This window comes from Micrasema longulum, unplaced genomic scaffold (genome assembly GCF_059751315.1).
Source record: "Micrasema longulum isolate JH-2025_06_02 unplaced genomic scaffold, ASM5975131v1 h1tg000971l, whole genome shotgun sequence".
NCBI classification, from domain to species: domain Eukaryota; kingdom Metazoa; phylum Arthropoda; class Insecta; order Trichoptera; family Brachycentridae; genus Micrasema; species Micrasema longulum.
Genome location: NW_028278162.1, coordinates 252388 through 279837, shown reverse-complemented (window position 1 = coordinate 279837; position 27450 = coordinate 252388). Strand labels below are relative to the sequence as shown.

The window sequence follows — 27450 nt, the reverse complement described above, 5'->3', positions numbered from 1 at the left end:
CGGGGTACCCTTTATATACAAGAATTATATATATCAAAATAAAGATAAATAAGTACCTCACCGGATAACAATTTATTATGCGGTCAAAGTTTAAGCATCTAAAAATACAACTCCACAAAGATGTGTCAATTGAGAACTCTAATTCATTGTGATCATTACAAATAGTAAAATAATCGAGTCGACCCGGACTGCCCGTGAGTTCAAGATCACAAACATCCATCGGCACAGGCCGATATTATAATTTGCTTTGTTATGTTTTCTGGGTTTATTTCTTTCTATCCTTGACAATGAATACTTAAAAATCAATGTGCAGATGAACTATATTCCAAAGCTTAGGGAAGTAAATTCACAATATTTTTTTAAATTCAAGAATAAAAAAATAATTGAATTACAATTAATCCACGAAAATAAGATGATAATAAGAAAAACGAATCAAACAGGAAAGAAAAAATAACTGTTTTAGTAATAAAATTAACGGATTGTAAAATCCGCTTAAAGAACCCCCTTGGCTTGTGCGTCCTCTTAGCTTACCCTGGTCTCTAAAAATGCTGAATATTTTATCACTGCTATTAATTGTAAGTATGAATCGCGCCAAAAAGTGAAAGGAAATTTTTACGGAAAAAAGAGCTATAAACGTATAGTAAATAGACTCCCAGACGAAATACAGAAAAGTGAAAAGAATATAAATAGAGTTAAATATGTTTTAAAACTTTTTTTCTTAAATTCTAAGTATAGTATGTAAAAAAGGAAAAAAAATATAAAACCAAACAGTTTAAAACAGTGTTCACAAAAGTGTTGTTTGTTTATTTATTTTTTACATATTACGGTATCAAAAAAGACCGTATTTTACTTATATTTTATTTTTTACTTTATTTTGTTGCTATATTTAAGATTTGTTTTTATGCGTACATTATATTATGTTACTAAAATATTTAAAGAGAGAAATACCTGCAAAAAACTGCGTTTGCAGTTTGGCGGGAATTAAATGATTGTTCAAAAAAATGCTTACGTAAAAAAAAAATTTAAAATTTATTTAAAGCATTAACTTTGTAGTCAAACAATAAAATAAATGTTAGTAAGCATTTGTATAAATATAATCCTGGCGACTTACCACTTCGCGGGACATTATTTACACTAACATGCAAATCCCACTCCCCTCCGCCTTTTTAAATTATTCTACGTGAAACATATTTTTACTATAATCAGGGCACGTTGGTGTCAGATTATAATAGCATTTGTCCTATCAGCACGTTAGTTTTATATTTTCGTGCAACTACTATGGTGGAGGTATATAGTGGGATTTGCATGTTGGTGAAATAATTATCCTGTCGAAGAGTCGGGTAGGTACGTCTTAAAACCGGTAGTCATATAATAGTATTTACGTTTTTCATTTTTTTTATATATTTTAGCAATTATTTCAAAAATACTCGCCCATGCCTGGATATATTTTATATATGAAACTATATTCTTAATTCCTCCCGAAAACGGGAAAAATACTCATATTAAAATAAGATAGGTAGGTTCAATGCAAAATATAAAAATTATTGTATACATTATATTTTGGAAAATAATCTATTCACATTTTTCTAGTCAAAATAAACCTATTTTGTAAACAAATTGTGGCTAAATAGTTCAACAAGAAAGTTTAGTGGTTTTAAAAAATACTATTAAACTAAGCAGTTTTTTTTTCAATTTTTGTATACCATATTATCGGCACTATGATTTTTCAAAGTTATGTATTTCTGAAATAACTCATGCGTGTGACGTCAAAGGTTCTCTTTCGCTTATTCTCGATCATTATTACCGATTGGTCCATTGACGACAAGCACACCGGAAATCTTCCATAACTCTATTATCATTAGTTAATTCATATGAACTAGTGACGTCGTTCAAAGAAGATCGTTTTTATTAAATTATTTTATTATTCGTACATTTTCAGAAAACTTAGTCTTACAATTAAATGCTAAAATTTTTACCGTACCGCAAGAAAACATTTATTGATTACATTTTCCCGTAGGGCTGAAGTTCCTCATAGGATTTATTTAAATTTTAAATTGCTACGCGTTAGTGACCAACCGAAACACGAAAACATAGACAAAACCAAACCAAATCTTATTTAAATAACTTAAAAGTCACACAAAAACGTCTAAAATTCGGCGTTTTTATTGTTAATCCTTACGAGTTCATTTGTTCAAGTGTTTAATAATATACTAAATGGAATAAAAGGCATAAATTTAATGGTTTGTTGTTATGTTATACATATTTATTTATTATACGGTATAACAATATAAAATATTACATTATAATGAGTTCAGTTATAATATATATAGTTTTTTGGCCGAAACTAAAACCGAAACTAAGGTCGATATGTCACCGTTCTTCTAAACTTTAACGGAATAACAAAGTGATTCATATAAAAGATCTTATAATCACCGAGAACTTAGAGTTACGAGTCATAAGATGCACCCAAGAACAGCTGAACGTAATCCGACACATCCCCACCCTGAGCTGTCATCGTCTGAGCCGAAGTTTCAGCCAATGTTTTGCCCAAACCAGTACCGCGGCCGAAACTAGTATAATTAGCCGAAACTGGCTTTAACCGAAACTTCGGTCAGTCACCACTATGCGTTTGATATTTATATCCAAAATAAGAACGTACAATACATATGCAGGTACTTTGTATTTTATGTCGTTATTTTTAAATGGTAGGTGCCTAGTAGCCGTGAACAAATATATCAATAAATTACGTATTTTATTACCCTGCTCACAAGGACCAGAAATAGATTTTTTTATCAACTGGATTATGCATATTTTAAATACGATTTAAGGCTCTTTCTCGTAACATCTAACACCGCGATGCATATATGTATTTATTGTGCGGTAATAGAAGTTGTATTTACTATGCTCTAACATCCGCCTTCAGAATGCTTAATCTTCGAGAGCGATTTGCAAAATAATCATGTATCAATCAATTGAACGTGTTAATTATTAACCGTATAAAATTTAAAAATGATACGACCAAAACACTAATTTTATTTTTTGTTTTATTTTATTTTATTTTTATTTTTTATTATTATTTTTATTTTATTTTATTTTATTAGGGAAATCAACAGTTCTACATACATATTTTTAGTAAACAAACAGATATAGTGTATAAACTCAGAACTAATAACAGATTTCCACATAGTATACAAAGTTAGTAAAGAATATATATATTACATATCAAATAAATACATACAATTTATACATATAAAAATGTTATTTTCAAGTACTCAATAATCAAAGATTTTTTAAATATTAATTTTAAGAACATTAAGTTACTGTAAATTGGGCGGGATAAGGACAAAAATGCTTGAAGAGAGGATAAGGAGGGGGGGGGGGAGATGTACATATTTATTATTATAATGTCTACTAAGTTACATAATACATTTTAAGTGTAAATTTTAAATCTGACAGAGTGATGTTTGTATAATCTATATTTTTAAATTTTGTATTGTACATTGAAAAAGTCCTACGAAAAAAAGCATTTTTAACATACGATGTTTTACTTGTTGGTACATGAAACAGGTGGTACCGTCTACAAATCCTGGCTTGTACATGTATTGTTATTAAACCAAGCAGCTCTGTACAGTCAACCATTCCTGTCACAATTTTGTAAAGCAGTAGTTGGTCCGCACACACTCTGCGGTATTGTAGAGAAATGATTCCATGGAAGGTGGAGGCAGTGAGAGTAGATACATAAGAAATACCGGTTTTGTATTTAAGGTACTTTATAAATTTGATTTGAATATTTTCTATTTTGCACCACAATAGGCCAGGAGGCCCAATTACAGTGGTGAATTACATCACAAAACACCCAGGCTTGAGAATAATCCCATTTTAATTTTTGTGTTCTCACCGGGAATCGAACCCGGAACCTTCCGTGCGTGAGTCAAGCGTCTTGACCACTACACTACGGAGGCCGCCGAGTGAATAAGATTGTTTTCAAGTAGAATCCAACAGCATTCCTAATTTGTCATAATTATATTGCGGCGAATTGGTGTTTTTCTCCGTAAACCTTAGTACAAAAAATACTGTTCTATAATGATAAAGTTATTATTTGAGGTTAATAGTTTAAAATCCAACAAATGAGTAATGCAGTAATTCCATACCTTACCCAGAGTTTCAAATCCCAAATAATGTACAAATTCGCGAACACAATTTCCTAAATCTGAGTGAACGCTTCAATTATTTAAAGTATTTAGCATCACAACAAATCAAAAGGTTACATTGAATACAGTATATTATTTATATAGATTTCACCAGAAATCTCCACGCCTGAGCCGTTTTAATAAATAATAAATTATCTAGATGGTGGGATTCCGAATTCCCACGCGGATGCGATGCGAGAAATTGCGGGGGCGAAGCCCTAGGGCTTCTACGATATTATTTAACGGAGTGGACTGTATTTTAATTTTAATGAATTAAGTTAATATCCTCGACATTCAGTATGAAGTATCAATCGGTCACAACACCAACGAATGAGATGGATTAGGAATGGATGCCAATAACCTGGATCGTTCTTGATGGAATTGCAGTGGTCTGACTGGTCAATTACGAGCGGCACCGACACTAGGACAGGCCCCCAATCTGGAGCTGAACACTGGTGGTTGGTGGAAACAAAGACTATGATGCGGCACACGTTCAACAAAATAAACGCGCGATTCACTACACGAGGTCTTATTGTGGTGGATGATCAAAAAATACTAAGGTGGGAAGTGAATAGTGGTTGTGGGTAAAAAAATAATGTTGAAGTTGTTACAAAAAACATTGTAAACAATGCATACCCACATAATTCGCAACCACTAAATAATAATTTAAACCTAGACGCCGGTAAAAACATTTCAATGTTTAGCGATCGATAATTTATATTCTTACTTAAAAAAAAAAACAAATTGAGGGGGATCTTTAATTCAACCATTTACCCGCAGCTGTTATAGAGTCCCGGGGGACTCTGTCAGCTGCGCATTGAGGAAAGTTATTATAAATATTCCTAAGGAATACTGTATACAGATTAAAGAAGAGGGAGGAAGATGCAAGAACATATGCCAATACGTCGTCCCCACCCCTAAAGATTCCTTCAATGCCACTGTTTTTTTCCATTAAAAAATATCTGTTTCTATAAAACATTTACACAAATAAACGTATACAAATATACCGAATAGTAACTTAAAACATAGTAACGCAGCAAACATAACTAACACAAAAAGCATAATTAAAAACACTGATATATACAATGAAAGAACGGCCTTGAATAAAGAAAGACTCCCTGGGTGGTCAGAGGCAGAGGATCCGAATACCACTCCCGTAAGGGGAGGACGAAACAAGAGAACGCGTGCGTTCCGCTCGGAAGGATTTTTTTCACAATAATATGTATCTTAAAACTAGCATACACATATATTAATTTTGTTCTCGCAAAGGCGAGGCTCGTCCACGGGTTACATTTTTTTTAAAGCACTAAATTGCAGTAATCTCCATTTGGAATATTTAATATAATACTTTGCGATTTTTTACGGTATTATTTTATTACTGGCAGCCTCCGTGGTGTAGTGGTTGAAATGATTGACTAACGCACGGAAAGTTTCGGATTCAATTCCCGGTGAACACAATTGTGAAATGTAATTGTCACTACTGTAATTTGGTCTCTTAGCCTATTGTAGTGCAAAAAAACTATGAAATCACGCAATTCACCGTCATGTGAAATTAGAATACGAACCCAAATCATAGGCGTAAGTGCTTCTGCTAGTAAGCTTAGTTTGTGCGTAAACTTTATCAAGTTTTCAAAAAGATTTAAACTTGAAATTGATCCGAGAACTTTTTGGCATCTAGAATCGTGCGCAGAATGCCCGCCCAACCAATTCATAGTAAATTTTGACAAATTTAATATTTGTGAATCCCATAAATGTTCTATCTCTGTAATGAGAGCGAGATTCATTTGTCGATTCAAATTAATATTTTCACTAATGTTCCTGACAGCACGGGAGTCTTTTGGTAGACATAGTCTTAATTACCTAGTTTTTTAAACGAGTTTTCTCTCAAAGATACGATTCGCGGTAAGCAGAGAGGTATTATAGGTAAACGACAATATTAACATGTTGCTAAATTATCTTGATTGTGTTGATTATTCTAATGTTCTTAGTGCCGCAATATTTTGAATGAATATGTGACAAATAAATAATAGTAAATATATTGTGTAAGCATATAAGTTCGGATTGTTTAAATTAAATAAGCCGACCTTGATCTTTGCAGACAATAAATTATAAATCTAGTTATCAAGTAATTTTTGACACAAAAAGAACAAGTTGAAAAAAAGGGAAAAAAAACTAAATCTATAAAATCCTACCGATTTTTTATGTTGGTATTCGATATTTTATTTTATTACAGTTTTACATGCATATTTACAGTAATTATCATATATATTATATAAATAGAGATCTAATAACAGGTTTCCACAAATTTTACAAAGTTAGTAAATAAAATATAATACATGTATACATGTATAGTTTATATACATATAAGAATGACAACATTTTTTTTTCAAATAATAAAAGAAGGTATATCAACAATACTTTGAATTTGTTCAAATTTTTGTGGACAAGGACTGGATTCAACTCCCTGGGAAGCTGTTAGGTGGCCTTCGTGGTGTAGTGGTCAAGACGCTTGACTCACGCACGGAAGGTTCCGGGTTCGATTCCCGGTGAGAAAACAAAAATTTAAAATGTGATTTTTCTCAAGCCTGGGTGCTCTGTGATGTAATTCACCACTGTAATTAGGCCTCCTGGCCTGTTGTGGTGCAAAAAAAAAAAATAATATGTATGTTAGCATTAACATATTACATGTTACATGTGTAATATGTTAATGATAACAGCTCCCATATTACATGTGTAATATGTTAATGTTAACAGCTCCCCAGGGAGTTGAATCCAGTCCTTGTCTACAAAAATTTGGACAAACTAAAAATATTGTTGATAAATCCACGGTCCATGAAGAAGTATAGAAGTACCGACCAAAGATTCGGTTTCGTTTTTGGACAGTTTTGGCCAATAAAACGAGTTTCAGCCGCGGTTTTGGTCTGGCCATTGGCAGATCTCACGCACGTAAGGTTCCGGGTTCGATTCCCGGTGAGAATACAAAAAATAAATGTGATTCTTCTCTAGCCTGGGTGTTCTGTGTTTTAATTATCTACTGTAATTGGGCCTCCTGGCCTGTTGTGGTGCTAAAAATAATAATAATGGCTCGTGCCTTTAAGCTCTCGTGAGTCCCAAGATCTTTTAGAAAGATATATTTATTCCTACAGTGTACATTTGAAAAAGTGTTTAACATTTAAGTCCTACATGACTTATGTCAGTGATAGCAAATATTTTTTATTGAAAAAAATTATGTGTCATTTAATAAGTCATGATATTTAAGAAAGAAAAGTATAATAAAATATACAATTTTTTATTTATTTTTTAAATCCCGAATAGATTTTTTTACATGGAATTGTTCTTTTTCGGTACTTTGTGGCGCGTATCCCCCTTTGTAAAAAGAGTTTCCAGTGTATACGAATTTAACGACATTTTTATAGAACTTTTATTTCAAATTAAAATAGTCCTAAACAGAACTCAGATAAGAATATTAGCAAAATGTTTTGTTCGTCAATCTCGCCGTTTTTAAATGAAACATTAACGGTAATAAAATAAACACGTTATATTAAATTTTAAATAAATCGCCCCGTTAATTCGCATAATTTGTCACACTGAAATAAAATAACGCTATTATGTAAATGAGTGCACATTACAGTATTTATTTATTTAATCGATAGGAATAAAACGGCGTGGGTTCAAATTATATTTTATCTAGTTTTGTAATTCGAAAAAAGCACTGATATAAAAAATGTATAGTATTATGTGTTATTGTACAGAATCAAAATTATACAATGAAGAAGTTTAGCACTACGGGAAATAGGATATTAAAAATGTTTTCTTACACTCGTTAAAAATTAGAGCGTTTCGTCGTGATCGTTGAATGACGACGGTATGCGAAAAATGCGACATTGTCTTTCGTTTAAATATGGTCACGAAAATATTTTATAAAAGCTTTATTTATAATTATTATTATTATTATTTTTCAAAAATATTTACAAAATAGTCTTAAATTAAAGTCCTGCTAAGTTGCATACATACAACTCGTCAGCAGGTTCTAATAAATTGTATCGATTATTCACACTTAACATACATTAATAATAATTTTACTTGAAAAACATTACATATTACAAATTATTAAAAATTAAAAACTATCACTAATACAAAAAACTTTTTTTTATTGACTATGGTTTGAGCAAACGTCTCACTCCTGTATTTAACTCAGTATTTTTAATATTGTTTGGTAACATGTTAAATATTTTAGGTATACTGTATTGCAGTGTCCTTTTGCCACATTTATTGCAATATCTAGGAACAGCTAGCCCTTCCATACTAGTAAACCTGGTGTTGTAATCATGTAGCAACTTGTGTTGATACTCGGAGTGCGACGCATGCTGACAAAGGTTTCAGCTCTTTAACTTCACAAACATCAACAGGTGAAAGAATTGAAGGAATATAGATGTTCAAATATAGGCAGAATGGTGAATGTTACACAGTGTGTAAAGTGGCCACTTAAACCAGCCATTGACAGGTCATAGGCCCTGTGGATGCCTAGACTTCTGTATTACCTTTTCTCAAATGTTCTTCATCTCTGTTGTAATATGTTAATATAAACAGCTCCCTAGGGAGTTGAATCCAGTCCTTGTCTACAAAAATTTGGACAAACTCAAAATATTGTTGCAATTTTATGTAATAGAATTTTGCAAAGTTTGAATAAAATTAATATTAGTTTCACTTGATAACCCCCAGGAAGTTATAGCGTATCGTATAATTGATTCAGAGAGAGATAAATAAATAATTCGTTAAGTAATAACAGGTTTCAAAAACATAAGTTTGAAAAACATAAAATATATATAGCTCATCCAAGTATCAATGGATATACTTTTGTACATACAAAGATGTAATATAAAGTGTAAAAAAAAACAACTCGACAACTTTTGCGTTTTTTAAATATATTTTTATTTTATTTATTTATTTATTTAAACGCCTTTTAGGCTTTTACATGTTTTACATACATTATACAAATAAAGACAGACATGTATTTTACAAAGAAGTAGCAAAAAATATATAAATGATTTTTGGAAGTAAAAGAAAAATATTAAAAATATCATCTAAACATATTAGGATAAAAGTGGAAAGAACAGAAGTGCATTTTTAAATATGAAGACAGATATGCATTTTGCACAAAGAAAGGAGCAAAAAAAAAAATGAATTAAGAAGAGAATGAAAAATTAAAATTAAAAAAATAAATATAAAAAAATCATTACATATTAGTAGAAAATATATGAGGATACATACATACATATATTGAAGTGGAGAACAGGAGTACATTTTTGCGTATAGGTTGTATTAAAATAATCTTAAAATTAGAAGAAGTTAGAAAAATACTTATTTAGAATACATATATAAGTCAATAAACGGTAAACAATTTAAATCAACATAGTATTATTTAGGTATTACAATTTGGAGATAGTAAATTAGGTGGTATAAAGGGGATATGGAAGGAGGTAATGAAAAATATACTATAACACCCAGATCAATTGAGAAAAAATCTTGCAACTGGTGGGAATCAGCGACGCCGGTTTCACAATTGGCCATCTAACCAATTATGCCACGGCGCCTGTCTAAGGTGAAATAAACACATGCGTCGTTCTACGATCATGACGATTTAAAAGAAACCGCAATCTCACTTATTTTCATACAAACGTACTCTCGTATTTTCTCCCTGGATTTATGGCACAAGAGCAGTGATTTTTTACACACTATAGCTATTTATTTACGATTGACGTGTCTCGATTGTTTTGCCTTTTTGATAATTTGTTACACATGGAAGTTAGGACCACCCAAAAACTCAAAATACCGTCCAGTTTTATCTGCCGTCTTCGGACGTACGGTGTGCACGCAAACGCAAAAGGTACCGACTCAGATAATTTTATTCAAATGAACTACATTGAATTACGTCACAAGTTCTATTGAATCAACCAATGAAAGAGTGTTATGATAGATTTCTGGTTTCCGGAAAGCCAACTCACGAATTAACATAAATCACCGTGTAGAATTTGTGACGTCACGGGCGGAGTAATTTAAAAATTACAAAACTTTATAAAATCATTGCGCCGATAATACTATGCATAAAAATATTAATTTTTTAGTTTTCGGCATAGTTTGATGGTTTATTATTTAACAAATAAAAAAAAACCAGTGAACTTCCTCATTATATTACGATATTATTTTATCATTCCTCGTACCTATGATAAATTCTATGTCCGGCGGATTAAAAATACAGTTATCAGTGTGAAAAAGAACCAGAACCCTGGACGAGCATTTTTGACTCGATGGCTACTCTCATGTAAAAATTCTTATAAAGGAATTTGAGTGGATATGAGTCCACCGCATGTAGTGGTTGGTGCGTTTGCCTACCAATTACTATCAGGGTTGACGTGAAATATTGGTTTTAAAGGCTGTTCTACACTACAAATGGTTTCTGGATTTAGGTAGAGAAAAATCAGAAAACTTACTCAAAAACATTCTAAAATAATAAATAGTATATTGAAATATTGTATAATAAATTGACTAGTTTGTAGTCATGTTATTTAGCTAATGTTAGTGAATATTAGTACATAACCACTTACCTACTTTTTATGTCTACCGGTTTCGAGACATACCCTTCTCTTCGCCAGGACACTCACTACACCAACCTGCAAATACTAAAATAAACCTCCAACTTCACCATCACCGTAGAATATATATAAAGTATTTTAAAAAATACATAAATCTCATGCAGATTTTTAGAGATGCGAACACCACCATGTCTAAGCATTCACTGTGGCATGTGCATGCTTAGACATGGTGGTGTTCGCATCTCTATTAATTTGCATGTGATTTATGTATTTTTGGAAATACTATATATATTACGGTGATGGTGATGGTGGAGGTGTATTTTAGTATTTGCATGATGGTGTAATGAGAGTCCTGACGAAGAGACGGGTACGTCTCGAAACCAGTAGACTAAAAATGTCGGTAAGTGGTTATATATTAATATTTATTAACATTAGTAAAAATGTTTGACCATAACATAAATAATAGTCATGTTATTGTTTAATTTTGCATAAAAATGTCTGCATAAAGAACAGATTGTACCTAGTTAGTCAGACTAGACAAATTCCAGATAAATCTATTAGCCAAGTATGGATATATGTAGTAGATAAATAAATTGTATTTTTTTGACAATAAACCATGATTATTATTATTATTATTTTTATTTTATTTTTTTAATGTTTCTAACCTTACCTTCTATGTAACAAAAATGATCCAGACACGCTATAATTGGAGTGACAATGCAGTGCTCTATGTACCACTAGGTGTTGATAGGGAAATGAGGATGATGATGATGTGTAATAAATTATCAAATTGCGCTTCGATTAGTTTACGAATTCAGTAGCTTATGCACCGTTGAGGATACGGCTAAGAGAAAAATACGAATATTAAAATTTTACAACAGAGATAGAGAATATTTTAGAGAAGGAAATATGAAAGTCTAGGAATTTATTTATTTTTATATATGTCAACAGGCCACTTTACACACCATCTATGTTTAAATATTATGTTAATTTCAACAATTTCCTTGGTGGTAAAATCCATTTCTAGTGTCAATCTCAAAATATTATTTATTTAGTAATAGGTGGTGTTTCACTGCAATATTTTATAATTATTTGGCTGGCACCTAAAACGCAATACTGATCATCTTGCCTTTTTGTATTAAAAAAAATGGCTTATACGCAACGATTAAATTATTAATGCTATGTGATATGTGGATAAAAGAATGACCACGATGGTATTTAATTTATTAAAGCATTCTGAATTCGGGCAAAGAAATTTCAGGTTTCTGGGCCCCAAAATATTCAATATGTTACCCAAACATTGCAAAACCATTCAATTTAACCGGATTCAATTTAATAAATTTGTAAAAAATTGGGTACTGGGTTTAGGTCAAGAAAAATCCGAAAATTTACTCAAAAACATTCTTACATGATAAATGGTAGTAATATAATATTGTATAACTGTATAGTTAATTAACTAGTAGGTAGTAATATTATTATAAAATAAATAAAACAACTTTGTTTTTAACCACTAATTCTTTTTTTTCCCCCGACCGGTTTCAAAGCAAACAAGCTTCTTCATCAAAGTTTATGTAACTATCAATGAATTAATTCCTAATTTATTTTTATCATGTTAACTAAATACTACACGTGGACCCAATAACTCAAGTCTTTTTCTCCGTACAAGAGTGGTAATTTGATATCAATATTTTCGAATCTAGACAGGAGAGGACTAAAATAAATATTGTTTAGGTACTTGTAAAGAAGTAGTATTTAGTTAACATGATAAAAAAAAATAGAAATTAATTCATTAGTTACGTAAACCTTGACGAAGAAGCTTGTTTGCTTTAAAACCGGTCGGGAAAAAAAAAAGAATTAGTGGTTAAATACAAAGTTGTTTTATTTATTTTACTATAGTGAATAACCGCAAAGTTAGTGCTTCAAATATAAAAAAAATAAAAAAATCATAATAATATTATTGTTTTTTGCATAAAAATGTCTGCCTTAAAACAGGTTGTACCTAGTTAGGCAGACTAGACATGATTCAGAGAAATCTATGACCTAACTGAGTATGTAGTAGATAAAGTAATTGTTATTTTTGTTAATAAACCATGATTATTATTATTATTATTTATTTCATCTTTTTCGTCCCTTGTATTATTTCATTTTATTTCGTCGACGAGCATTCAAATAAGCATCAAATAAGCATCAAATATACGCATCAAATATCCCTTTTCCCGTTTATTTCTGCGAATTTCTATTTACAGATTGTCTTAATTTTGTTTGGAAGTATTTAAGGAAAATGTACGCACCTTTGAAGCAGAATGTTGTTAAAACACAAAGCAGAGTCACTGCCCTGCTGAAGTGTTCCGTCCGCATTGCTACGCACAAATTTTCACTGAACTGTCAGTAAGCTTTTCTCGGGCGGGAAAATTGCTGGTAAACCGGTCAGGGCTTCGCAAGTGCGCGGCTAAAGTCATGCGCGGCTCGCGACGGACTGAGAGCAACTGAGGAAGTGAGGACTCGAGAACTTATTCCAGGTCCGCGTAGTAATTATTGTCTATGTTAAGGTATTATAGTGTAGGTACCACCGAGTTACAATTTATATCCTACCTACCCAGCACGTGCATTAGGTATCTAAAAGGCAATTATTGCTATTTTTTCTACCTTATTTTATTCGATTAATTATTTTATTTATTTATTTACTTAATTATAGAATACGCCCAGGTGGCATTTACAAAGATAATACAGGTAAGAACAAACAGTAATCATTTTAAAAATAAACAAAAACACATATTTTTAAGACACGTAGAAACCAAACAAGGATACTGCATACAAAGTCAAAAGTAAAAACTTTGCTTAGTAAGAAAGAGAAAAATATGGATATAATTTATTTATTTATTTAATGCACAAAATACACAATTTTATCATATAGCAAAATTTTTTTTTCTTTTGGAAAAGAAATATTTGCGTTCTTGTGATATATATATAATATTTAATTTTGAGGGCCATTTTCAACGAGTTGTAAATAACTATTAGAAAATGGGAATCAAGTTGGGGTAGAGTAGGAATCGAACCACGGACCTTTGGTCCGTGAGTCCGAGACACTAACCACAGAACCACAACCCGATTCTATAAAAAAAAAATATGTCCCGACTTGTTAGGAAATTCCGTGTTAAGTCGGGACTCTTCTATATATAAATCAAAAACATTTATTAACTAAACAATGTACAACATAATCAGAACATGAACTAAAACTAGTAAAAAATTGTAGTCAACATGGACATAATACGAGAATATCAGACAAATAACATATGCAACTTTCTAAAACAAGACAAGGACAATCAAGACTAATAAACCAGGGACTGAAATTATACAATAAACTACCAGACAAAACTAAACAAAAGACTCAGACAAACTTTTCAAAAGATGTAAAAAATATTATTTTGAACAACCGAGTATAAATGAAAAATGTATATATTATTTTATGTAATATGAATGTAATAATCCGTAAGGGTTTATAAATAAATTTTCAAATTAAAAAATAAATAAATAAATAAAATAATAGAAAAAAATAAATAATAAAAATTTATACAGGTCGAAAAATGGAATGCAGAAAAGTTATATAATAATTCATGACAATATGTTATTAATAATTTATTGTAATATTATAATTCAATTAGGTAATTAATTGATATTAAAAATAAATACAAAAAAATACAATATAGTAATAATTGTAACACATCTACATATTTGGTGGAATATGTAATTTAATAAACACTATAATTAAATTAAAATATATATTTACGAATAATTATGCATCACAATTAAGTTTAATTCAAAGATGATATACATATATACGTATATGGATAATAATGAAGACAGCGTCGATATTATATATTTATTCCCAAAGCAATCTTATACAGTGGTCTCTACCCCTCGATAGAATCCAATTATGGATCTTCATCTTAAATATTTACGTTGTTTTGGAGAACTTAATATGTTCATCCAAGACGTTGAACACTCTTGGAGCTATATATGAAAAGTGTCTCCGAGCAAACATCGTACGGGTTCTCGGTATTAAGTAGTTTAGATTACGCGAAAACCTCGTACGGGCATTCTGTTGGGACCTCTTTCCGCAGTCGCCTGACCAGAAAATTGCCAATACATTCTTGTTATAGATTTGACGGATATCAAGTACTTTTAATCATTGAAATAATGGTTCAGATGGGTAAGTCGGAGGACACCTAAGCATAACTCTAAGAATCCGTTTTTGCGTCTTAATTAGGGGGGGGGGGGTTCATGACAATCGTCGAGTAACCTCCCCAGCCAATTACGCCATAAGCAGCCACCGATTGGAAAAGCGCAAAGTAGACATTTTTTTAACACAGTTTTCTTAATCTAGATACCAGTATAATGTAACACTAATCATCATCATTATTCCCTATCGCACCTGATGGTGCAAAGGGAACTGCATTGGTACGCCAATCGCAGTGTATCTTGATATTTTTACATGAAGGTAAGATTATCAGTATTACGCTTTAGGTACCAGTCCAGGGACTACGAAATATTCTAGTGTTAAAACACATTTTTAAATAAATATATCATGTCAACTATGTCGGGAATCGAACCCGAGACATATCGCTTGGTAGGCAAACACGCTGACCATTACACCACGAGGCCGACTAAAACTACTGTAATATAATATAAAAGTATATGCTACTCTACCTTCATCAATTAGATTTATAAAACCACAACAGGGGTTTTCAAGAGTTGTTGCGATGTGGCTCTTGGACAATGCACAATGCCTCTGAAAACATAGTAAAATATAGATGAATCTTTTTTTTATTTCATGCTGATTTTTACATACGTTTATGAACTTGTGCGATATATGTTGAGTGGTGATAGCGGGGTGGTCCGCAGTCATTCAGGTGAATTTAAAAATGTTTTAGCAAGTGATCGTGGATGGACCTTGCTGTCGCTTCTCGCTATGCTGCCTGCGGGCGCGGGTGCGATACCCTACCGATACTACACCATACATATACAACTTGCATCTATCTTGGTACGAGTTTACCTACATCGATAGATGCAACAAAAAACTAACATTGGAAAATATACAAATTACATTGTACTGTACTATTAGGGATAATACATAATGTGCTTTTTTCTTAAAGTGTTAAATAATGATATTATTATTATTATTATGCACCTTAAGCAGTTGCTATTGCAATTGAAAATTAGTCATTTAAATTCACGATACTAATGCTATTAATTTTATTGTAACTACATAAAACCCAGCTTCCCTCCTTCCCCGTCGCTTTGGCCATAATAAATAGTGTCAAAACGCGTGCGAATGCGGGCGATGTTGAATGAACTGTCACCCATGTCCGTACGTGATTCGAGGGGTGTTCTAGGAGTTAACTTCACAATAAGTTAGTTATAAAGTACTATTTACATTCATATGCTCGCTCCCCGAATACGAAATTATCAACTTATGTCATCTAATGTACAAAACCGTGACTTTTTCCCCGTAGTAACGTAAATAATGAATACGAGTTTCAGGCACTGAATCGCAAAGTTTGTTTCAAAACCGAAAGTTAGTTTTGAACTCTGTTAAATACCGCACAAACTTTTACTAATGTTCGTTGAAAACTGCATAAATAAAATGTTGTTAACTACATTAATTCAAGTAAAAACATACAAACTGTTAGAGGAAACTACACGTGTATGCTACATACACGTCGCACCTTTAGGACGAAAACGACTTAACTAAAACAAACTTAAAATGAGTTCAAATCATAAAAGGACGCAACGCAGATAAACATATAGTAACCAAAAGTCGGTTGATTCGATTTTGTTCCGATACAAATGATATGCCTACTTTATTTTGAAAAATATTAAAACGACCAATTTAGCTTTGTGATTGTTTCATTCCGATTTGCCGATAATCTTATTGACTTATGTAAGTTAATATCATTTAATTATTTAAATTATCGATAATCTTAGTGACTTATTTACGTTTATGTCATTTCGTGAATAAATAAAAACATGTGACCTGATTTGACCTAATAAAAATTATGTCAATATATTATTTATCAAAGTGTTTTTGTTTTTTTTCAATTTAATAATGACTCATCAAATAAATGTCTTGTTTTATTTATTTTTATGACGCTTTGACTTAAAATTTGGTGCTTGCTTCGAAAAATACGAAACAATCGACGAAAGAATACGAAGGTGTCACAATTTACATTCTTCTTTTGCAATTTCCCAAAAAGCAGATTTTTGAAGTTGAGTCGTTTTCGTCCTAAAGGTGCGACGTGTACTACATTTTGTTCAGAGAATGTACCCTTGAATGTCCCAGTCGGCGATTGAGATCGTACCAAACATTTTATCTTCCAGCCTTCAATAATAATATGGCGCACTTTAATGCATTATCACGTAGATATGTTAAGATTGAATAATAATGTAGAAAGTAATGCTGATATTGATATCTTTAACGATACCTGAAATAATTTTAAGGAAACTGTAACGCAATTTATAAAATCAAAAAGTAACTTATATTAACAAATTACAACAGGGATGGAGAATACCTTAAATAAGGGAATATGGAAGTCAAGGCATTAACAGGGCTTATGACCTATCATTGGCTGGTTTAAGTGGCCACTTTTACACACTGTGTAACATTCACCATTTGCCATCCATATTTCGTATGAACATCCATATTTCGTCAATTCTTCCATCTGTTGATTTTAGTGAAGTCAAAGAGCTGAAACCTTTATTGTTGTGAAGAGATTCATCTGACTGAATTATTTCACATACTAGGCAACGCCTGAAAACAATTTTTCAATTTTTAAACTTCTTCTTGGACCAGTTGGTTTCATTACAATATTTGAGTTTGTCCAAATGTTCATAGACAAAAGACTGGATTTCACCCCCTCGGGGGTCATTTAGATTAACAAATTACAACAGGGATGGAGAATACCTTAAATAAGGGAATATGGAAGTCAAGGCATGTACAGGGCTTATAACCTGTCATTGGCTGGTTTAACTTATATTAGTTAGGTAAAATAATTTGTAATAACCCGATAGTAAAAAAAAATTGTAATAACTTTCATAACAATCATAGAATTCAATTAAGCTAGCCAATTTAAAAAAAACAGTAATAAACTTTTTTTTTCTTTTTTTGTGCATGCTGTGTTCAGAAATAATTAATGAACAATATCTAAAAATTACGAATTGTGATTATTATACCGATGTCATGTGCATTGTTTTTGAACCATAATAAATAAAATTATAAAAAATATACGGAACAGTATACACATAATAAACAAGTACACATAACTCATTGATGCACCGAGCTGTACAGTTATATTATAAGGAAATACCATTGGAAATAAGAGAGCAAAACATATTATTTCATTTAAATGTCAATTAAAAAAACATGTGTTTGGCAGATAAATTTTCGTGTTAGCTTTAAAGAAGTTTTCTTTTTAAGTGTACGTATATCGTTTGAAAAATGTTAATAATTAGTATATGTTTTAATAATAATTAGATATAAGTTAATATTAGGACATTCATTTATTATGTTTGTACTATTTAAAGACAAAATAAAAAAAATATTAAATAATCATTTAGTCATTAAGTAAATTAATACCATTTAATATTACACTAAGGCTTTTTAATAGAAAGCCGCGTAAAATATATGACCACCCTGGAAATACTAACAAAATGACCACCTAATTTTATTTAACAATCTGACAAATAGTAAAATAATCAAATTCTTTGATAATATTACTTGCGAATTCGTGAATTTCGCCATCCCAACCAACCCAATATGATCTCACCATATTCCCTTTTAATCCCAGCAGTATTTTGGCACTTGCAAACGACACAACGCGGCATAACTGAATTTAAATCGCCAGTTGCGTACTAAGCAACGTCTACAGAGTTCCTAATGGCCAAAACGTAAAACCACTGATTTGTGAGTGGTTTAGTCGGATTCAATTCGATGCGCGTATGCGGTTTCTGGACTATTCTAATCATACGCATAAAACGTACATAAAACAACGTAAAAAATAGGAAAGAAAGAAAAATAATATTTAATATTTTTATTTTTATTTTTTTTATTTGGATAACCAACAGCTGTAATTATCTTTTATGTATATTACAAAACAAATAACAAATAAGCCAATTACAGGTTTTCACAAGTAGCATCACAGTGAGTTAAAAAAGATTCTCGAACATAAAATGAATAGTAATTAATGGTAAATTCAAAAGAAAAGAAAAAATACTACGAATTATTTCGAAAGCAAACGCCGTACGTCATTAAGATTATTTGCAAATTAATCTATGTTAAATGATTTATTTATTACATTAAAATTATTAAAAGTTCGCCATAAATATGAATTTTGCCTATAATTAGATGAAACAAGAGGTATGTGGAGAAGAGGGTTATTTCTTAAAACTTTGGAAGGAACATTGATAGAAAGTTTGCATAGTAGTTCAGGACAGTCAATTGAACCAGAGGCAACTTTAAGTAAATAAATTATATCCGCTATTTCCCGACGTTTTTGCAGAGGCAATAGGTGATGTTTTTTACATATTTGAATATACTGGTCGGATTTAAACTCAAGTTTCAACCGGAAACACATGAACTTTACGATTTTTTTTTGAATATTTTCAATGCGTGATATCTGCACATTGTACATAAGATTCCATATTTGTGATGCATATTCTAAGTTGCTTCGCACTAATGTACAGTAAAGGATTTTAAGTGTCTTTGCCATAGTGAACGACGTAGAGCTACGCATAAAAAAGCAAGGCGCACGCGATGACTTTTTTATGATGCTGTCAACATGGGCGTCGAAAATTAATTTACTCTAATGGCAGACACCTAGATCCTTTACACATAATGAGCGTTGTAGGTTTTGACCCTTAAGCACATAGTTAGTACGTAAAAATTTTACTTTGCGACTAAATGTAATAACCGAACACTTAGAAGGATTAAGGTCCAAGCAGTTGGAGTTGCAGTAATCCTCTAGAGTCTAGACGGATGTGCCTACCTTAAAGCTGAAAGGCTGGAAGTCACATTTTTTGCAAAATTGAGTTATGAATGTAATTTTGTTCATATATTCAGATTCTATCGAGTCCTCCGGTATACCACTACTGAAATAGCTTGTTTTAAAACACCAGTAGTGTAGTAATAAATTCCACAATTTTTATAACAAACTACCTCTAAAGCAGCGAGGAATTTTGCACAAGATGAAATCTTATTGTCATATTCAACCATTGGGAAATTTCTTTTGCCGTTAATTTCATTATTTTACTTTGCTTTTTTTCACACGCTGTTTACTTTCAATTACTGGTTTATTGCTATTAAATCATGTCGTTAAATTTATATTTACCTGTTATTTTCATAAATAATTAATGTTTCAATTAATGGCACGTAATTTAATGTGTTTGACTAAATAAAGTTTTATAAATACATTGTTTTTCGTTCAATATTCTACATGACTTTTTATACAAAAGTCCGAGGTGGAATAAGAGCGCGAGCCAGGCGGTTAGAACGAAAAACATTGAAGTCCCATAGTTGTTTGATAGTCCATATTTTAAATGTTTCTTTCTCAAATATTCTTATCAAAAGCTTATTAATAAAAAAGAAACAGCAATAAATTGTGTTTATACTTCGAGATATACATTTGAAACAGCTTAACAACTTCAAACCGCTCTCCTAAACAATTTACTAAATGTGACTTCCAGCATTTCAGCTTTACAGATATTATTGATATTATTGAATATATTTTATTATGTTTACTTTTAGTATACTGCATTGCATTGGTAAACCAAATGCAGTGAAGTTCGATAATTTATTATATGAAGGTAAGGTGATCGCTTCAGGTGTCACATTCCAGGAACAGTGCAATATTGCAGTTGAAAAATCTTTAAAATCAATATTTCATTTTAGGCGAACGCGCCAATCAATCCACTTTGTGTTAGATTTCCTCATTCAGGATTTTTACCCGAGCGCAGCTTTCGAGTGGAAAACACTTGTTCAGTGTTGTGGTTCTATTTCACACGCAAAACTGTATCATTCATCCGCCCGGTCACAGAGATTTTTCACAATAGACCACAGAAATTGTTTTCTTCAAAAATATGTACGCTGTGACTCATTAAGTAATGAGCAATTTTTCTTCATTTTAATTCTTAATATTTCCACAGGGAGTGGCTAGATCGTACACGCGGGTGGTTATTTGTAAAGAAAAATTGGCCACAAAATGAATTTTCGCTTTTTGAACTTTCAATTATTAAAAAATACAGCCTACTATTTTTCATCAAAACTTATTAAGGCAATGTGATTTATGTTTTTAGCCGTAATTAGACAGTTTGTGATAGCGAAGATACATACGAAAAATTGTCGGCTTTGTAAGTTATTACCTATCATAAAATGTCTATTTAGGTAATGTATCTATCTCTATGGTTTAGTAAATTAATTTTGTAATAAATAAACAGTTAGAAAGTTCAGTGGATTTGTTAATAGGCTATCAAACAAGGTTTTTTTTTAATGCGTGTATCGCATTATCAGCGTTGCGGTTTTTTTAAGTTTTGCAACTTTGAAATTACTCCGCGTGTGACGTCACAAGGTCTCCTCGGTGAGTTCTGCTGATTGGTGAATTGGCTTCCCGTAAAAAGGAAATCTATCACAACACTCCATCATTGGTTGGCTCGGAAGAACTTGTGACGCCGTTCAAAGCAGCTCGATTTCTTTGTTTTTTTTTCATACATTTTCCAGGAACCTTGCCGTACAATTTAGTGCTGTAATTTTTACCGCGCGCGAGAACACTTAACGTAGCACTAAATTGATTGAATATTAATAATTAAGAGGTTGTGTAGTGAATTTTTAATCCAATAGACACAATATCGTGTTTAGTGTAGATTTATTGATGTATTTTTTTTTATATCTGTACGCGAAAGGTAAACTACGGTTACTCCAAATATGATGAAATTGAGTTATCCAACAATGTTTTGAGTATGTTTAAATGTTTGCAAACTGGCTGGATTTTCTCCCTAGGGAGTTATTCAGATCTTAATTTCTTGCAACAAAGGGGAAAAAAAATTGAGAAGGGAATATAGAAGTCTAGGCCTTTACAGGGCTTATGACCTGTCGTTGGCTGGTTTAAGTGGTCACTTTACACACTATTTCCACATTTCCTCCATTCTTCCATCTGTTGATGAATCTCACCCACATTTCAAAAGTTCTCAATAGACTAAAACCCGTATGCAGAGACAAAAATTAAGGTGAGGAAAGTACATTCTAATTTCAAATGCAGAGAATAACCCGAAGGTGAAGACAATAGAATGTACTTTCCCTCACCTTAAGGTTTATCTCTGCATACGGGTATAAGGGTAGGGGTCCCTAGGTGCAAATACAGTTAACAGAGGTGGGGTTTTCTGGAGGGAGATGATATAAACTTCGATTGTGAAGAGGTGCAGGATGATCCTCATCTGCTGCGATGTCCACAAATTGCACCTTTAGGACGAAAACGTATTAACTAAAAAAAAGCTTAAAATGAGTTGAGATCATAAAACGACTTCAATGAACATTATGTATCTTTCTGCATTAAAAAAAACATTCGGGTAAGACAAAAAATATGACAAAACCATTGCTTCGGTCTCTTTATTACTCAGAGAATTTAGATTCCGTGTCAGTACGGAAGCGACGCAATAAGTGTTGTGTTTACATTACTGTGTGAAAGACGCAACGCAGACAAACATATAGTGACCGAAAGCCGGTTGAGTCGATTTTATACCGATACAAATGGCAGGTTTACTTTATTTTTTTAAATATTAAATATACCAATTTAGCTTTAGTTCCGACTTACCGATAATCTTAGTGAGTTATTTACGTTTATGTAATTTCGTGAATAAATAAAAATATATGTTTGGTGACTTGATCTTGACCTAATAAAAAATATGTCATTTTCTTATTTATTAAAATGCTTTTGTTTGTTTTTTTTCAATCTAACAATGACTCATTAAATAAATGTCTTGTTTAAACTTGTAATAATTTATTTTACCAAGCTTTTTTTCATAGATTCATAGCTGAAAGCCTTCGGTATAATTTTCAACTGAAAATTCGGTGCTTACTTCGAAAAATACGAAAAAATCGACGAAACAATACGAAAGTGTCACAATCATTTACATTCTTCTTTTGTAATTTCCAAAAAATGGATTTTTGGAGTTGAGTCGTTTTCGTCCCAAAGGTGCGAAATGCAGTTAACTTGTGAAGAGGATGATTTGAGGATGACCACTGACAATATCTGTCGCTGAAGGTCTGAAGTCCGGACTCGATAAGTAACCATGTACCTTCTGGTCATAATATCATGTAAATAGGTGGACCTCCATCTCTGTCATAATACATTTAGAGCTCGATATCCGGGGATAAAATAAGTTTGCAAATATTTGGACACACTCAAAATGTTGCTGATCATCTTGCCGTCATCCAACAATTTTGTATCGAGATTCGCTGCTATCCTATGCACCATTAGGTGCAGATAAAAGCATGACATGACGATTATGATAATTATTATAAAAATAACGGTGTTTCCTTTTCATTACTCATTCTTGTTGATTATATCCTTAACCCTTTAGGTGGTGACTCAAGCAAGATATCCGGGAATAGTAAAGCGTAACATAAACATTAACAAATTACACCAAGGATGGAGAATACCTTAAATTATGAAATATAGAAGTCTAGGCACTTACAGGGCTTATGACCAGTCATTGGCTGATTTAAGTGGCCACTTTACACACTGTGTAACATTCGCCATTTTGCAATGTTTGAACATCCATATTTCTTCAATTCTTCCATTTGTTGATTTTAGTGTTAGTAAGTATTTTGTCTACAAAATTTGGACAAACTCAAATATTGTAATAAAACTAACTGGTCCAAGAAGAAGTTTCAAAATTAGAAAATTGTTTTCGGGTGTTGCCTAGTATGTGAAATAGTTCAGTCAGATGAATCTCTTCACAACAATAAAGGTTTCAGCTCTTTAACTTCACTAAAACCAACAAATGGAAGAATTGAAGAAATATGGATGTTTAAACATAGGCAAAATGGTGAATGTTACACGGTGTGTTAAGTGGTCACTTAAACCAGCCAATGACAGGTCATAAGACCTGTAAATGCCTAGACTTCCATATTCCTTTATTTAAAGTATTCTCCATCCCTGTTGTAATTTGTTAATCTTAATGACTTCCGAGGAGATGAAATCCAGTCTTTTGTCTACAAACATTTGGACAAACTTAAATATTGTAAGTAACATAAACATTTGCATGTACAAGGCGTTAGAAAAGACTTTTTGTCCTGGGACCTGTCGGTGAACCAAGTAAACATGCAATTTTTGTTTGTGTAAGCACGCACATTTGAATGATATATGTATGTACATGAAACTTATTGATACGCACACATAAAGAAAATATTTGAATGGACTGTAAATATCCAGAATATGTTTTAACTCTTCTTTCTTCTTTTTCCACCTCTGCCAAGGATCTCATTGAACAGTACTGTCGATGTGTACCTACAGCAAAGGCAAGCATTCAAGAAGCAAGCGGTGTTAACGCTTTCTTAGAGACGACACACTTTCCACGTCTGCCTAGATCCTGCCATAACCATACCTACTGTACTTTTAAATGATTTCTTTGATAGTTTCTAAGATCCCAAGATTGCAAAAAATGTTAAGTTGAATTCAATATGTTTATTGTCAATAATGCCAATCTATTAAGGCATCCATAGGCCTGTTGGTTGGCCAAAAGAAAACTAGTTTAACGAACAAAATTAATAGACAGTAATTTCCATTTTTGATTTCTAATGATATCCTCTGAAAAAACTTGTCCCTATTGACAGTATTTTTCTTTTCCAAAAGCATTCTAAAATCTGTTGAATTTATCTGGCACTTGAACGGTTAATATATTATTTTCCCACACTCGCAAATCAGCATAATATGATATCAGAACATATTATACTCGTATACAAACAATAAACGATAAATTGTATCATACTATTATATTATGCATATTATGTATATTCAATTTTGAAATATGGTATTATTTTTTGGGGAGACACTACTAATGAATACGATGTTTTTAAAATTCAAAAAAGATGTGTTAGGAAAATGTTAAATGCTGATTACTTAGCTACATGTAGGCCTATTTTTATTAGATTAAATTTATAAACAGTGACAGATATTTATACAATGGAACTTTGACTTATTGTTAAATCCTGACCTGAATATTTTATTACACAGGAAAAAATACATTTTAACAAAACCAGGAATAAAAGTTCATTAAAAATTCCATTAATAAAACAATGATTTATTCAAAGGGGACCCGTATGCCCGACAGTAAAAATATATAATAAGCTCCATAATAAAATGAAGAAGATAAATTGTGTTAAATAATTTGCTGGTGTGTTCTAATCAATAAATGTTTCTATACTATAAATTAATATTTGGAAGATGTAATATAATAAATTAAAATGTTTTAAATATAATTAACGTAAGCAATACACACCATAATCTTGTTTTTTAAACTTTTTTAAAATTATTTTTTTAAAATTAATATTTTTTTTTTTTTTTTATTTAGTCTTGGTTTTGAAAATTGACAAATTTGTTGAAATGTTGTCTCACTCTGACGGCAGGTTGTAACTTACATCTTTAAAAACTGGTTAAACGGGGTCTCCAATTCCAAAATATTTTCCGAATTAGTTGTTTTATTTGAGAACTAAAAACAGCAAACTCTATTAAATTTTATATTTACACTTGTATCTTTGGATAGAGTGAAGATGCCACTTCCGATTTGTTGAATTGGGGAAATCACGCCGTTTCTCCGAAGAGGTAGGCAGAGAGGATAGAACGCCATATCACTCTGTCTTTGCATGTACACCTCGCTTCCTCTACATTCATACATCTCATGCACGTACACCGATTTTTCCGACTTTGTGGTGTATAAATATGAAATAAATGTATATTTATCCATAGCTAGTTAGGTTTTAGGGGGTACGGCATCATTTATTACACGTATCAATTTTTTTTTTTAATCGGTACTCTGTTGCACATAGATTTTAAAAAAAATTAGAATCCTTATGCTCGCCCAAAACTGTGAAGGTTTATGTGAAAAAAATTATGTCAGTCATTATTATGATTTCCCTATCCGCACCTGGCAGAAGTTCAGAGAACCAAAAAAAAATATCCGAAGATAATGGCTTATTAAAGTATTGTTTACACGTGGACAACACAATAGATAAGGCAATATTGTCTAGTCTTAGCTCCGCGAACAGCCTCGTCCGCGCAGGACAACGCTGGGACAATACGCTGACGTAAGTTATCCACAATAATAATAATAATAATTCTAATTTCATCCAGTCGGCCTATCTTACGAAGACTACAAGTGATTTGAAATAAAATTACAGTATATCTAATCACCCACTCGAAAGAATTAAAAATTGATTCAAGAAAACAACATCCTACTCGATTTGCATTCTTCATTTGCTTTGCAAAGCGTCTTTACGAATTCAATCGGAGTCGTTTGTAGGATTATAATATTACAAACTTGTGACATGTTGACATTATTACATCGTTTATAGCAACACTAACGACGTAATTATTGCCTAGGCAAAAAATAAAGAATGTCTCAGCTGTACCAATAACAGTAACTTTCCGTATATTTTTATTCCAGGATGAAGTCACCGGAGTTCGAAAAATCACTGTTTGTGTACTCATTTCGCATTAGATATTTATTTATTTTATTTATTTTATTCAGAAAACATACAGTCATACAAAATAAGTACTAAAAACAACAATTTTTTAACATAAAAAGACTAATTAAGTTTTCATAAATTAAAAAGATATAAACATTAAATATGACAAAAAATAAATAAGTTTAAATGAGAAAAGAATAATTGTTGACATTTGCGTTTTCCATGGAGGTAATAAATAAAAATACAGAATGTACACTCCGAGCCATCCACGCACACACATGAACGCACATATAAAACATACACAAACATATACATTACATGCGGCACATATACATAGCATAAACCACTCAAGATGTACATTCAGCGACTATCCCAAATAATCGACCCCATGAAGAAATTTTCTGTACAAATGCAACGTGCAGTTAAAAATGTCTACATCAATACTGAGTCCCATATAATTTCTACAGGTACGTCTAATGAATGAATTCGAGGTATAATTGTTTTTACAAGTTGGATTTTTTATATATTTGATGGGGTAAGATAGTTTTTTTTATTATATTTTAATGGTTAAAATTGAATTCGCATTTTATACCGCGGTAGATCTTCATTAATAAAATGATCAAGATTCGCTGCGGTCGGAGTACCAATGCTGTGCCCGGTTACATGTTTATTTATTTATTTTTTATTATTTTAAATTAACATATAAATTATCAAGTCCTACTGAGCTGCATAAAATGCAGTTCGTCAGCAGGTGCTTATAGGTGAGTTCTAATATATACAGGGTGTTCTTTAAACCCTGTCACATCTGAAACCACGATGATCAGTTTGAGCAAGAAGACATGTTGGGATTTTAAAATATTTTTTTAGAACGAATAAAATTTATAAAAATAAAATATTTAAAAAAAGAAATGGTTGCTAACTTCTGCAGAGGAGA

General features: G+C 31.7%; 1 protein-coding gene across 1 annotated transcript in view; it reads right to left on the bottom strand.

Annotated features, from left to right (window-relative positions):
• The window catches only part of LOC148277831 (uncharacterized), a 105730-nt gene extending 92459 nt beyond the window's left edge, over positions 1 to 13271 (bottom strand). The window contains exon 1 of the mRNA XM_088232319.1: positions 13075 to 13271. Coding sequence (XP_088088445.1) covers positions 13075 to 13141 — 67 coding nt within the window. The 5' untranslated portion in view covers positions 13142 to 13271. The remainder of the gene's footprint in view (positions 1 to 13074) is intronic.
• Between the last annotated feature and the right edge of the window lie 14179 nt (positions 13272 to 27450).